The sequence below is a fragment of the Aythya ferina genome, assembly GCF_964211825.1.
Source record: "Aythya ferina genome assembly, chromosome: 3".
Classification (NCBI taxonomy): domain Eukaryota; kingdom Metazoa; phylum Chordata; class Aves; order Anseriformes; family Anatidae; genus Aythya; species Aythya ferina.
Window position 1 is genome coordinate 57,932,791 of NC_140298.1, and position 15,081 is coordinate 57,947,871.

Genomic DNA, 15,081 nt, shown 5'->3' on the forward strand with positions numbered 1-15,081 from the left:
GATTATTGATTTAAGATGTGCTGATGGGTAAGAAACAGGAAATGAAACTGATGCAAATATGATGTGAAGAGGCCCATGTGGGTAGGCAGCCTAGCAGGTAAAAAAAAATAAATAAATAAGAATCTAGAAAAACAAGGAAGTGGCAAACAGTATGTTCAGGGAGGGAAGTAGTATGAATGGCTCTGGTGCCATTTTGTGCTTTATCACTGGCAACAGGAACAAGAGGTTTTGATTTTTCAGTATTAGCTTTGGGCAGGCTTCTCTTCTTGGCAGGTGTAAAATTTGCTTTTGTCCCTGTAGGTAAATCACCTTGGTGGTTCGTTTCAATGTGATGTATTCATCAAGCCAGAGCCAGAGGATGATCTGCCTTCCCAAATTCCACACCAAATCACTCACATCCTGGCTGAGCTTTGTAATCAGCAGGAAGACTAATTCCTCTGTTTTTCAATTAACTCTGTGTTTGCTTTTTATCAGGTATTGCACCAAGCATGGAGAATGACCAGTCCACTGAGCAGCAGCCACAAGCTCCCACCTCACCCAGACTAGATGTCCAGGGGCAAAGCAAGGAGAAACCTGTCCCCAGCTCACAGCCCCAGGCCCCCATGGACCAGCCAAACACCTGTCCTGAGGTGGCCGTGTGTGATATCTCAGAGGAGTTGAGCCGGCAGCTGGAGGACATCATTAATACCTATGGATCTGCAGCAAGTCTGATGGAGAAGGAAAGCACTGCAACAGTAACTGACAAGCCTGAGAAGGGAGAATCAGGCAGCCTGGAGGATGCCGAGTATGAGGATGCAAATGAGGAAAGTGAGAAAGAAAAGCCAGCTCCTGGAGATGCTTCTAGAGCAAAGGAGCCCAGTACTAGCAAGGAGCAAAAACTGGAGAAGAAAATCCTGAAAGGTCTAGGCAAGTGCTTATATACATACATAGCCCTTCTGCAAACAGAAACAAAACCACCTACTGTGGCTGATAGTGACTTCTGGCTACTCCTGAAAATGACAGTAATTTTTATAACTTCTTTTCTATTTGATAATTACCCCCCCCCCCCCCCCAAAAAAAAAAAAAAAAATGCAGTAGGCTGTATGACATAAATCCTACAAAGAGGATCTTATCACATGACTCCTAGGCCACCCAAACTAGTAGCCAAAACTGTGAGTCTGATGACACGCTGCAGAAAACTGCTTCATGAAGAAAGAGAAATCTGATCTCTTGTTTATGCCCTTGTGCATTTATTTCTTCCCCTGCTTCCTCAGATATGACTTCTCACTGCTCATAACTGCCAATAGTGCTACTACATGGAGTGGTCAAGAGGGAATCTGCAGAACAAATTCACTTTCACACTCAGGTTATTTTTCTTCCATCAGTCTTCTCACTGCCACTGTGCTTCTCACAGTCATTGAGCCCCTTGGCCACTGCAGGATTCTCTTAGCTGAGCTAGAAAGAAGTCTTAATAAGTGTTTGTAAAATCTGTCCTTTCTGCTGGACAGCCACTAGAGAGCAATGTAGCTACATCCCAGTCTGGCAAATGTGTAATTTGTTTACCTTCCTACACTTAACTTCTGCCGATCTTCATACTTCTCTTACGCTTGAAAACTCAAACCCAACAGTAGACTAATCCTACTAATTCACTGCAGGAGGTGCTTACAGAAAAGGGACTAAACGCAGGACAGGAGGACAGGTTTTTGCTTTTGTTTTTGTTTTTGTTTTTCAAGTTCCTTGAATATCCAGCAGAAATAAAGTTCCTGTTTCTATGACCTTGGCTTTGGTGCATTTAGTGGTACCTCTCCAAGATGAGTGGAAACACTATCAAAGCACAGTTCTCCAGCTCCACTTGCAACAGTTTTCAATCCAGGATTGTTTTTAGCTTACATTTAGTTATACCAGAACTGTAGAGAGAACTTAGTCTGAAATTGTGGGTTTTCTCCACAGGCAGTACCTCTGGACTGCACCAGACTTCAAGTAGAACAGATCCAGCCTAAGACGGAAAGCAATTTGTCCTTACAGCCTTCAGGAAAGAGGTGCATTTGGAAAAGCTCAGCCAAACCCTTTGCACCACAGCCATCCTCATCTCCAAGGGATGCCAGGGACATTTTGTATTCTAAGACCAAGTGCTGTTCAAACTCCAGCTCACACTGAGGGCTGAAATGAATACCAATGGCATCAACATTGAAGCAATACCCAAGTGGCTACATGGTGATTTAACTATGTATGCCAATATAGTTATTGGACTGTGAATACATTGTCTCTGGTATCCATATTCTCTATACCAAGTGAAGGAACTAATTTACACCACACTCATACAGCCCACACCTGGTTAGCAATACCCACCACTATCTGTTTTTGTCCATGTGCACCATAGTCTCTGTACCTAACTTAATCTTCCTTGTATCTTTGATGGGTTGAGCAGCACAGGAGTACACCAGCTTTTATCTGTTTGTTCCTGCAAACAGATCTTTGGGGCCAGGCCCTTTGCATCCTATTTGAGTCAAGTGTACCATATGTGTGATCCAGTCACGTTACTAAAATATGAAATGAATAACAGATTACACAGGAAAAAGTCATTTTACTTGCCGATGATTTTGCTAGAAGACAGCACATTGCTGAGGTCTGAAATGGAAGAAAATTCCAGCATACTTTTTTGTACAGGGGAACAAACAATAAATTCATAGCAAAAACAGTTCCTTTCCTTCCAAAACACTGTGAGTTTTTACGGATTCATGTATTAAAAAAAAAATAATAATAATAATCATGACAGCACATCAGGTACAAACCACATCTACCATCAAATATTTTCTTTTTCTTTTTAAGGGAAGGAAGCTACCCTGCTGATGCAAAGCTTGAACAAGCTGAGTACCCCAGAGGAGAAGCTGGACCTGTTGTTTAAGAAGTATGCTGAGCTGGTTAGTACAGCACTGGTCCTCTCATAACTTTCTATACAGGAAAGTATAAACACACATGCCATGTAGCATGGTCAAACCTCACATTGTAGTAGCATCTCTCCTGTTAATTTTATCCAAAAATAATTGTCATAATGTTAAATAACCAATTATGAGTGAGAAGGAGGAAAAAAAAAAAAAAAAAAAGTAAAAAGTAAGGAAAACAAGCTGGACTTTGGGTTAAATTTGGAAGGGGCTAAAAAGTTGATGAGGCAGTATATTCGTACTTAAAGGGAAATTTGTGTAAACAATTCTGGTAGAATTAAGCTTAACTGAAGGCATAGGTTCATCACTTAAATGAGAGATTATAGCCATAACAACAACAACAAAAAACACCTCTTTGTTAAATCTGTTTATTCACCATTATTCTTAATATAGTTTTCATAAGTTGATATATATATATTTTAATACTGTAAGTATAATTCATTTTTCAAGGAGAAGATGATTTTATTCTAATCCTCTACACATCTCTTCCTTCTTCAAGGCCTGTATGATTCTTCTGTTGTAGAAACTGTTTTTGTTAAGAGATTATCCATGATTATTTTAGACTAAATATTCATTTTATGCATCCCTAGAGTATTCACTGGAATTCATATAATACCAAATCTTTATGTAACAGGTATTGGAATAGGCCAATGAATTTTGAAACCCTAGATATTTCAACATAGGAAAAAAAAAAAAAAAAAAAAGCCTTTTCTCTATCACCATCTTTTGAAAATAATACAATCCTCCTTTTCCTTGTACATACATCATACATCATATTAAAACTGCCTTTTTTTGGCAGGCAGTAGGGATGCAATAGGCTCAAGTCATATAGCACAGCTTTCAAGCTGGCACTCAAGCACTGCTAACATGTCCAGATAGCTAAGAAAGACAGGATAGATTTGCAAGGTTAAGAAAAATAGAGATGTGAAGCTGTTTCACAGCACCAAACCAACCCACGTGCTGCAGATGAGCACAAGCCCTGCTTTCAGGCTCTGGTTTGCCAGCCCACAGCAGCTCAGAATGGCTGGCGCTCCCACCTTCCCCTTCTGCAAGGTGCCTTGCATACCCCTGCATGCAGGTGTTGCTTTACATTACGTATCAGTGATTTGATCAACAAAAAAGCAGCATGAGGCTTAGTACAAAATGTTAGAGAGTAGAAAATAGGGAACTGAAGCTAATCATCAGAGAAACCAAAACAGTGAAATGAACAGTCAAATTCTCTGCCACCATAATAGAACCCCTGTAATAATGCCAGCTACTTAACTCCCCTTCTCTGTTTTTTTCCATGCTTGAGATGGGTTATTTTCAGATGAAGGATTTTCTTCTCAGTAGTTAAAGGGCTCTATGATCATAAGCAATGGAAATCTTACAAATGAAATGGCTGCAGCATTTTACATTTTGTTGAGCACTGAAAAATGTGCCAAACAGGCCATTGACTTTGTAATCAGTTTTATGCACAGATGTGTTCAAGTCTTATCATAATATGAAGTTCAGCTTTCCTTTTTTTTTTAATCTAAAATTCCCTGACTTCATAAATTGGGCTCTGGAAGTTCAGAGTTTAGCCCTTGCCTAAAGGGACTTCATGCTAACAGGTTAACTGAAATAAGACTTTCTGTGTGATATACTCTCCACTGCATTCAAACATTGATGGAATACTTTATAAAAGACAACCCATATTGCCAATAATCCATGCAGGAGGATAGTGCTAAAACAAAAATACTGTGTATTCAGTTTTGATATTCTGTGCAATATCACTAAAATGAATTGTTTAATTTATATAATTAAAAGCTTGTTGAAAAACAAACAAACAAACAAACAAACAAACAAAACCTTCCACTGCTTATTCAGCACAGCTAAGGAACAGTGCGGAACTAGTGTGGTTAACAGGTTGTTAGCAGTCAGCACTAGTAGCTGCCACTCTGTCCTTTTTCCCAATCCCATCACACACTGAAGGTCACTTTTTGCTTTTGCTGAGTTCTTTTCCAGATGAATCAGCTTCCAGGTCCAATGAACCATGTGGTGTCAGAAGCACTTGCTGCAGCACAGCTCTGGAGATAGTGCAGTGCCATGCCAGGCTGAGCCGGGTGCTGGCAATGGCTTCGGCTGCATTAGGTGGTGCTGCTGGTGGCTATGGCTGAAGATGCTGCTCATACATGGGGACCCAATGTAGTAGCAGCATGTCCCCACAGCCACCCAGCTATATGCTATTTAACTGTTAGGATAAGCCCTAGCATGGTGTATAGCAATAAGTACAAGAGAAAATGGGTAGCATCAGGGAATAGCTTGGGTGCTGGTGTGAATAAAGCCATACCTGCAGGGACAGGGAGGAAAGGCAGTTTAGTCACCTGGGCACAAGCTGAACCACACTACTCTCTGCCAGAGAAGGTTTTATTTACTGATACTGATGTAGTCAGAGTGGTTCGTGTTGGTAGAGCAGACTGTGCTTCATTTTAGCTTTTGCCTACAAACAGTTGTTATAGAATTCATGGAATCATTGAATGGCTTGGGTTGGAAGGGACCTTAAAGATTACCCAGTTCCCACCCACCTGCCATGGGCATGGACACCTCCCACCAGCCCAGGTTGCCCAAGGCCTCATCCAGCCTGGCCTTGAACACCTCCAGGGATGGGGCATCCACAGCTTCTCTGGGCAACCTGTGCCAGTGTTGCATGGGTTGAAGAACCAATGCCCAAGTCATCTCCACCACCGCTGCAGCACACACCTTTCTCAAGCACTGGCCCCACACACTGCAAGCGCTCACTCAGCACCATCTCTGGAGCAGAATCCTCATTCTTTCCTATTTTCAGAAGCCCTGAGTGTCTCTCAAGTTCTGTATGCAGCAATTATACACTAATACATAGACATAAGTATTGTCAGTCTGCGGCAGGATCAAGATAAAACTTTTTTTCCCCCTAAACTGAGAGTTCATCTAACCATGTCATCCTTCAAAAATCAGAATTTCTTCTATTTGAAGTTAATTTTAGCTAATATTTCATCAATTATTAAAAAAACAAAGCAACAACAACAAAAAAAACCTCTAGTGCTCTTGTGTCATTCCTATTTACTTGTGAGTATCCTTCTTCAGTGCAAAAGTAATGTCATATCCTAGATATTTCTGAGAACTTTCAAACATAATTTTCTACAGCAAGTCATTTTTATGGGGGGAAAAAAAAAAAAAAAAAAAAAAGGACAAAAAATGCTAGGAAGGCTTTTCCTATCATGATTAAGATCAGTTTCATTCTAAGCCCCCTACCTCAAGCACAGCTTGAGTGAATCATCTAAAATTTGGACAAAGCATTAACTGCTAAGCACAGACAGCACATGCAAAATGAAGCAAAAATAACATTTTGTGTGTGTTTTTATAAGGAAAGGGGAAGGGGCCAAAATCAAGCTTATAAAAAAAAAAAGCAAATCTCAGCCTTAATTACAGAGAGTTGTTTTTTTCCCGTACAATACTAGAAAAATTACTTCAGCTAGTGCAGCTTGATTAGATGTAGAGGCCCCTATTCTAATCTTCTGGGGTAAAAATACACAAAACACATGCTGAAAGTTGAGCGTAAACTGTAAATATACTTCAAGCTGGTGATTGCATTGGTTTGTGGTATGACTAGCTGTGATTTGATTGATAATACACAGAGCTCTGTACTGTAAGCATAAATTACAGAACATCTGCAGAAAACAGATCCTTGGGCAGAGAAAGTGCAACATATTATTTCTGTCGTCTGCCTTGTTTGAGCTGCACATTGCTCCTCTGCACTCACAAACTTTCCCAGTCATACTGGGATTAATAATTAATACCAGTGATACCATATTATTACATAATATATCCTAATAACTATTATTATTAAAGTTTGCATATTGCAGCTAGTGAATAACTGGAAAACATCTGGACTTTAGAAATGTCTCAATGCATTCATGCCTTTAATACAGAGAGGAGGGCTACTGTGGGTTGGAATGGAAGAAGAAATCTTTAGAAGCTTCAGAATTGAAACAGTTCTTTGACGTTTCTGTTACGGTTAACTTGTAGTGCAGCAAATTTCTCCAATAATAGGCATGAATCAGAAGAAATGACCAGTCCATTAGCAAGGCTGTTGCTCCCTCTCATCCTATCTTCAGTGTCACTCTCCCCACCAGCTCTTCCGGGAACACAGGAGCTATGCATCCACAGAAACAGTTCCTAAGTGAACTGCATGGACTGTCCATAGCTTCCTCAGCAATTACATGGAGCCAAAGAGCTGGAAAGAGGCTTGATTCACTGTAAGCCACCCCCATGAGGGGATAAATGGCAGATACTCCCACATGTCTGCAAGTGAGAAAAGCCTGGCAAAGAGGAAGTGTCCGCAGTTTGTTCTGGAAAACTCTTCCCTGAAGAGCTTTGTCCTGATTTCAGCTGGGATAGAGTTAATTGTCTTCCTAGTAACTGGTGTGGTGCCATGTTTTGGATTTAATGCTGATAACACACCAATGTTTTCAGTTGTTGCTGAGCAGCACTTACAAGTCAAGGACTTTTCATCTTCTCATACTGTTCTGCCAGGTAGGAGGCTGGGGTTCACAAGAAACTGTTCCTATCTCAACCCACAAGTTTGTGCATTTTTCAATTTTCTCCCCTATCCCACTGTGGGGAATGTGAGTGAACAGCTGTGTTGTGTTTAGCTGCCTGACGAATTAAACCACAAAAAGACTTCTGCCTCCAACAGCAGCAAAGCCCTCACACAGACTCTATCCTTGGTGTCCAGCACCTTTTCTGCTGTTTTGTTGTTGTTGTCATTGTTGTTTTGTTTTGTTTTCAACAGCTTTCTGGTTATCTAGGAAAACTGGGGACTTCTTTTTCATGAAGTTGCAAAACAGGACAAGCTACTAGTGAGTTATCTTGATGATCTGGAGAAATCTCATTGCATTAAGAGCTACCAACTGTTCTTGTTCTTAACACTAAAACAAAAATAAAATCTCACAGCTGCCCTTCAAATAAATTATTTTTCTTTTCTTTCCTCTTCATCTGTTTTAACCCCCATCCCCTGCCCAGCTTGAAGAACATCGTGCTGAGCAGAAGCAGCTCAAGTATCTGCAGAAGAGGCAGGCCCAGATCACCAAGGAGAAGGACCAGCTGCAGAGTGAGCACAGCCGAGCCATCCTTGCCCGCAGCAAACTCGAGAGCCTGTGCCGGGAGCTCCAGAGGCACAACAAAAACCTCAAGGTGAGTGCTGGCCTTACCAAGATGCCCAGCAGAGAGAGGAAAGATGCCCAGGACCATGTCTCCAGGTGGTCCTTCTTTACCAGGGTGATGTAACCAGGTAACCACCAGAGGTCCCTTCCAACCTCAACCAGTCTGATCTTGTGATTTTGAGTTCACCTACATTAGCTGTAACCTGTTCTGGTGTTACCAGGTAGTCCAGCACAGGAAAAATAAGTAGTGCCAACAGATCAGCTACGCCAAATTTGCTGTGACAGGTCACCCTCTCCCTCCCAACAGGGTCAGTCACCCAGCACCAGCCCTAGCTGCAAGAAGTGTCCATGTTGCCCCAGCTCTCAGCTCAGCTTCAACTTGCTGGCATGGAAGGGCCAACTGTGGAGCAGGCAGCTGGGGAAGGGTGTTTTTTAAGCTGTAGCAGCTGGGTCTTCCAGAAGGCACCTTCTTAAGTCACTGAGACTGCAAATGTGAATACAGGTGTGTGGCCAGAATTATATGAACACCAGATTTGCTGTACAGGACTCACAGAAGGCCAGCAGCTGTTTTCATATTATTTGAGTACCTGGGCATTTTCAAGTGATCTGTGATGTCTGTCAGTCAGGACATTTTCCTCAAGACATCAAGCCTAGAAACACCAAGGATGCTGACACTGTGGAAGTTGTCTGGATTACAAGCACCAGTTCAGAAAGGAAATCCTCAAGAGTGTCAAGAGGCTGGGATCCATATACCACATCTGCCTTGGTGCACCATGCCATTTAAATATGAAATTTATAATCTGATTATGGTTCTTGAAAAGTTCTAGGTTCAAGATATATGTTTCTGTTGTGATCTTTCTTTTTACTTTTGAAAATATGTTAGTGAAAGTAGTGTTATACAAAAAGCCTCTGCTTGCTCTATTCAAAATCCTTTATGGAGGTATAGTTACAAGTAGAATAAAACATATGAATTCTTAGCAAAAACCTCACCTGATATAACCTCTATTAACTGTAATAGTTTTTCATTCACTTCCACCAGCTCAGGAGTGGGCGTTCAGGGGCTAGCCTTAACTTTTACTATATGTTGATAAGAATATATCTGTTAGAGGAAAGAGCCTTGTCTAAACACAAGCTATGCATGAGTAGGTGTAAAGTAGTTTAACAGACAGGAAGCATACCTCCGTGTGCTCAGTTACAGTAGCTCAAAACTGTCAGTGTCAAATAAATTCTTGCCTATCATTTGTAGCAAACCTGGTGTATATTAAGCTGTATCTCAGTATCGATCCACACTGATGTACCAGACCATCTTTGGCAAAATCTCTCAGCAAAAATACAAACCAATTTCAAAGTGATTTAAGACTACAGCTCTCTGTATAGACTTAACTGAGTTTTCTAAAGCAATCAAATCATATGCCCATCAGTGGAAAAAGGTATAGGGAAAAACTAATTATATTCAGAAAACGTACCTGAAACAGGTTTTGTTGAATGACTTGCACTATCTCCCAGCTATCATATGCTTATTAATCCCACTAGTAGAGAATAACAGTTTTTCTTTCTCTTTGCATACAAATAGTTCGCCATGCATTTCATCTTTACATTTAGGAAAGTCTCTTTCCAACATCTTCCCACTTGTTGGGCTGCAGCTTTGCAACTAAGTCCCTTAAATAAAATCATCAATTATTCATTCAGTTCTGATTTTTTTCCCTTGTACTTAAGCCAGGGGAGCCAGGAAAGGTACCTAAGCTGATATTTCAGTTTAGGAAGAAGTGCTTGAATTTTGGGCATTTCTTTCTAAGAAGCTGGAGAACCTTTAAGAAACACTGAATACTGGCTTTCCTCTGTTTCTTGTGTCTTCAGCATTAAAAAAAAAAAAAAAAAAAAAAAAAAAAAAAAAAAAAAAAGTATAACAAACTTATTTGCAGAATGCATTAAGAATAAATTAATAAACAAAGACATTCAATATATTTATTTGGTTTTGTCTCTCTAACAATTTTACCACAATTCTTGGAATATCTGCCTTTAAGCTTTAGCTTCTGGAGATCTGTGAATATCCAGAATCTCATCTTCTGTTTATTTAAATGAGTGTAATTTTCTTTTGCTTATGACTGTATTGAGTGGGCTCAAAACAGGGCTATTGTGTGTTATTTTTAAAAACCCATGCTTAAGGAATTTTTATTTTGGCTTTATCAGGATGGAGAAGCTGATTCATATTTTTTTTTTAACATTTGGAATTAGCTTTTCTGATTATGTTCCAAAGGAATAGAAAATAAAAATTGTTGGAGATTGTGTCATTTTAAGAGCAAAGGAGAAGCCTGGCCTATCCAGATCACGAATATCCTCTGACTTGCCATGTGGTACATTATATGCACATCATGTCATGTAAATGTCGTCTTCACTCATCTGGTGTGTGGAACTCCCATTAATTGGAGATTGGTGCAGCCAAGTGGTGATGAATATGCAATGCGGAGCTGTGCTGAAAATCCACAGTGCAGATCAGAGAAGAGAATTTCTGGTTAGTATTAGATACTGGCCTCAAAATTTCACTTACTTACAGTCCAGCTATTCAGATTATTTCCTCGCAGTTACAGCTCACAGCAGAAAACAGATGTTTAATTCTCCCTCCAAGAAAAGCAAAATAAATGTTCGTGAAGTAACAACATATTCCCACTGCAGTGGAGAATAGCTCTGCTAAGAGCAATAGCATCTCATTTCTCTGCATTGTGTTAGTGTTCTGCCAATTAGCTGACAGTCTGGTGGCTACTTAGTGTCTTGTAGTCACATAACTCAGGTCCCTTGTCCTTCCTGCTACCAGCATTAAGCAGTGACTTTCATACAAATGTCACAACAATCAACAGTTTTGATTATGGGCTCGGCTCCAAACTGCAGACCTAAGGCTCAGACCATGCTGCCTGAGAGTGGGGAGAGCAGTTCACTGAAAATGAGGAGTCTGCACTCACATCATCTCTGCTGATATGGCTTCAGCAGGCTAACAGTTGTCTTGATTTGCCCTAGAGAGAGATGAGGACCAGAGATAACATTGCCCTTCTATTTGCAAATTATTTCACATTCCAGTGTTAAATCCCAAAATGCAAAAATATCCTTGCCTTAATTTTACAAGGTTTTGTTCAATGCATTTTTACATTGTTAGCAGTAAAACACATGAGAGTGATAGCAGTGCAGGAGCAGGGTGGATACAGAGTACAAAGATTAAGAAAGGGCAGAGGGAAAGAAACAATAGTTAGTGGCTGGAAATAGTCTTCTGCAACCAGAAATCTAAAAAGAATTTACAATGCTTTCCCCCTTTACCCCCCCCCCACCCCCCCCCCCTCACTAAAACCGAATGCTTAATTTAAAACTGTTAAAAGAAATAAACAGAGAGTTCAGGAGTGTGGTTCACACATTATGAATTCACTGTGGTGATGCTGAGAAGTCACCACCCCAAATGCTCTCATCTCTGCTCCATATAACCAAGCAGGGCAGGAGCTCCAGACTGTGTGCAGCTAATTCAGCTGTGGCAGAAATAACACTGGATGGAGGGCAGTCTTCTATCTTCCATCAGGGGACAACCTTACTTTTACAAGGATTTTACTTTGCAGTATGTATGGAGTCTTGAAATGGGAAGGACTAAGGAACCTACTGGAAAAAGAAAAATGAAAAAAGAAAAAAAAAGGGGGCCAGGTCTAAAGAAACAGCTGTGGCCTTGTGACAATAAAATCTTTGTGATGCTGATGACTCGGAGTCTGTCAGTGTGAGGTGTGTGAAGGGGACCTGGCAGGAGAGCAGGGCTGCATGGGCATCCAGACCCCTCCCTGGCTCCGGTGCAACCTCAGCCTTCAGCTTTCACAGCTAGTAAAGGCTCAGTGGTAAAGTAGACACCTCCACCACTCATCACTATTCCCATGGTATTTTCAGTACTGCTGACAAACCTCTGAAGCTGAACCTGTATTACTTCAGGCCCAGGCAACAGTCTAGCATCAGACGGGAGCAGCAGCATCACAGGCAGCTCCGTGGTATGGCATAGCATCAGGCACAGAGGGCTTTTGTTCCTTGGTACAGGGACTCTGAGGAACTCACCAGGGCACACCCCAGCCCCCATAGGCTTGTTCTGCAAAGGAGACGAGGTCAAGAGAAATTTGCTGCCCAGCAACAAAATGCACCTTCATTCTCAGCATTTATAACCATGAACATTTGTATTCTCTCTGTTCTCTGTATAATTATTCTACTCAGAAAAAAAAAAAAAAAAAAAAAAAAAAGATGAGCAGAAAATAAGATCTTCTGCGTAACACATGCACTTTTCTTTTTCTAAATATTTGCATGATTGCTACTCTTAGGATGTCTCATTTCACCTTGTAACAGAGCCGTTCAGTGTGACTTATGTGCAAGACACCATTTTTTTATTTTATATTCAGATGGATTTATTACTCCAGTGAGCTTTAAATCACAGCAGTGACACTGTTATAACACTGTTTGGTCCATTGAAACAATGAAGTATTTTGGGGGAAGGGAGTTTTGAAGCCACAGGAATAGGACTCCAAACACGTTCAGTTTTTCACTCTTGCATTTGACTACTTGAAGTGGAGGCACCTGGTCAGTCTTCTCCCTGCTCAGAGCTGTACCTATGCAATGGAGAAGAAAGAGCCATGAGCAGTTTTTTTAACAGTGTATTAAAGGTAAAACGGAGTTCTGACTAAACCCATCAAGGAATTCAAGTTCAATTTGGCAAAGTTTCAAACAAGAATAAAAGTTTCAAACAAGATTAAAAAGGATGACATATAGATATATATATAAATATATTTCTGGGAATGCTAAAACTGTTGTTTTAAAACACTTTCTAAGTAGCATTTTAAACTCTCTATTTTGGAACAGCATTTCTGTTCTAAAATCATCCTTGAAAGAGTTAAACAAAAAGAAACTACAAACAGAACACAGCTCAAATTCTCATCAAGCAAAATATTTCAGGATAACTAAAAATCATTCTTACCAATTTCTAAAAATAAAAATTAGAGAATTTCTCTTTCATCTTGCTCTGTATTTTTTGTGTGTTCAATTTCCACCCTAGGTATTAAACCAGGAAACCTCTCAGCCATTTTCCCAGCTCCCTCTGTCATTCTTTCCTCCCCTTAAGAGTTCTTTGCTCACACTATGTTTTACACTGTTAGTGAACACACATGCATGTTCTTTTGTAAAATTCAGAGTACAACTGGGTTTTATAGTGATTTCTGTCCACTACCGTACTATTATCACACATAGCTCCAACAGTTTCCTCCTGTCATCCAAAGCACTGTCATCTTTATTGCTTCCTGGCAGCAAAAGGACAAACGTCCTCTACCTTGAGCTGGAGTTTTTCAAGATCAGTCTTGTGATTTGCATGTTAAGCAGAAATTGGGTCACTTGGTATTCAACTTACTTTAAGAGCAGGACCTGAACCAACACCTTTTATGTCACATTTGTGATATAAATTATACTTCATTAGAGTTAGTGAAAGCCTTCTTCAGATCTATTTACAGAAAATATTCATATGTAGTGTTATCAGAGATTTTTATGTAAATGACTACACCAATTGAAACTTTATTAGAGTATACCATTTGCATGCTGTGGAGAGGTTTCTTAAAATGGTTCTGGCATGATTCGTAATGACAGTAGATATTGTACTTGCCACTGCATATGAGGATTACATTCCTCAGAAGGGCACACTGCCCTGGAAGCAAACGGGTAAAAGGAAATAAAACTTGTGCACAGTTCTTCATTGAAAGCAAAGAATCTAGATTCTTTCCACATTCTCTTTTATATATAAAGAGAAATTCAAAACAGAATTTCAACCGTTGGTTAAAACATAATCCATCAATCTTTCTCCAAGACAAATTCTGATTCTCTACTTTGACTCTCTAAGAACTAGCCCACAAGCTTTCCTTGATTCCACCACCTAGTAAGTTCATCCCAATATTAGTGACACTTAGAAAGCAAGGGTGGGAAATGTGAGGAATGGGGAGGGATTCTACAGAAAATGAGGAATTCCTCTTAATAAATGGAAATACCAAATTCCTTAAATTTGATATGAGGGTTTCTAGTTAAATGGAGGCATTTTAAAGGGTGAATTCATAATTCAATCAAAAAGCATTCTGATAAAAGAGCTTTTGACTACTTCCACAAAATATCTTCCAAAGCAAAAGCTGTGCTACAGTGTCATGAATTAAGACATGCATGAACGTCCCCTTTTCCAGGATCACTTTGATCTGAAACTCTGTTCTACATCCATCTTTATAAATGCAAATTCTTAGTTCTGTAATTTTTTCAAGACTGCTGTATAATTTGCTCTGTAAATTTAGAATCATGCCTAATGCTGGAGCACATGAAAGCAAGAAAATCTCCAAAGAGGAATGCAAAGATGTATAAACCCTTCAAAGAATAGCGTTATGCTACTCTGAAACAGTATCTTTTTGGAACTGCTTGTTATGCATCTTACATTACTGCCTTCTCTCCCATTTAACAGGAGGAAACGATTCAGAGGGCACGGGAGGAAGATGAGAAGAGGAAAGAAATTACTAATCATTTCCAGGGCACGCTGAGTGAAATCCAGGCTCAGATCGAGCAGCAAAGTGAGAGGAACATGAAGCTCTGCCAGGAGAACACAGAGCTGGCAGAGAAGCTGAAAAGCATCATTGACCAGTATGAGCTGCGGGAAGAGGTGAGCACAACACCCACGGAGACAGGCAGCAAACCCAGCTTCCCAGAGGAAAGCAGAACGCATTGCCAACCTGTCCCCCTGCATGATATCGCTTGGGTATCTCATGGGCGACTTCCACTGTGCTTTGCAGTCTGATTGGGACTATGCATGCAATGAGCCAGTGGGATCCCATATGGTGAACGTGGGTGAAGAGTTGTCCAGACCAGCACCCTGCCTGCAGCACCCACAGCATCTTTGCCTATGATGGGTGGGAAGAGGGATGAATGTGCCCAAGCAGCAGGGTACCTGCTAAGCTGCACCCCAGCCCACTCAC

General features: G+C 40.5%; 2 protein-coding genes across 4 annotated transcripts in view; one reads left to right on the top strand and one right to left on the bottom strand.

The window, feature by feature from the left end:
- HECA (hdc homolog, cell cycle regulator) overlaps positions 1-15,081 on the bottom strand; it is a 79,090-nt gene that overhangs the window by 9,709 nt on the left and 54,300 nt on the right. The window lies entirely within an intron of this gene.
- TXLNB (taxilin beta) overlaps positions 1-15,081 on the top strand; it is a 34,623-nt gene that overhangs the window by 5,347 nt on the left and 14,195 nt on the right. Inside the window, exons 2-5 of one of the 2 annotated variants that reach the window (XM_084514688.1) lie at positions 475-906; positions 2,809-2,900; positions 7,944-8,114; positions 14,574-14,768. In XM_084514688.1, the coding sequence (XP_084370814.1) occupies positions 489-906; positions 2,809-2,900; positions 7,944-8,114; positions 14,574-14,768 (876 nt within the window). In that variant the 5' untranslated portion in view covers positions 475-488. The remainder of the gene's footprint in view (positions 1-474; positions 907-2,808; positions 2,901-7,943; positions 8,115-14,573; positions 14,769-15,081) is intronic. The other variant, XM_084514689.1, reaches the window with a different exon arrangement.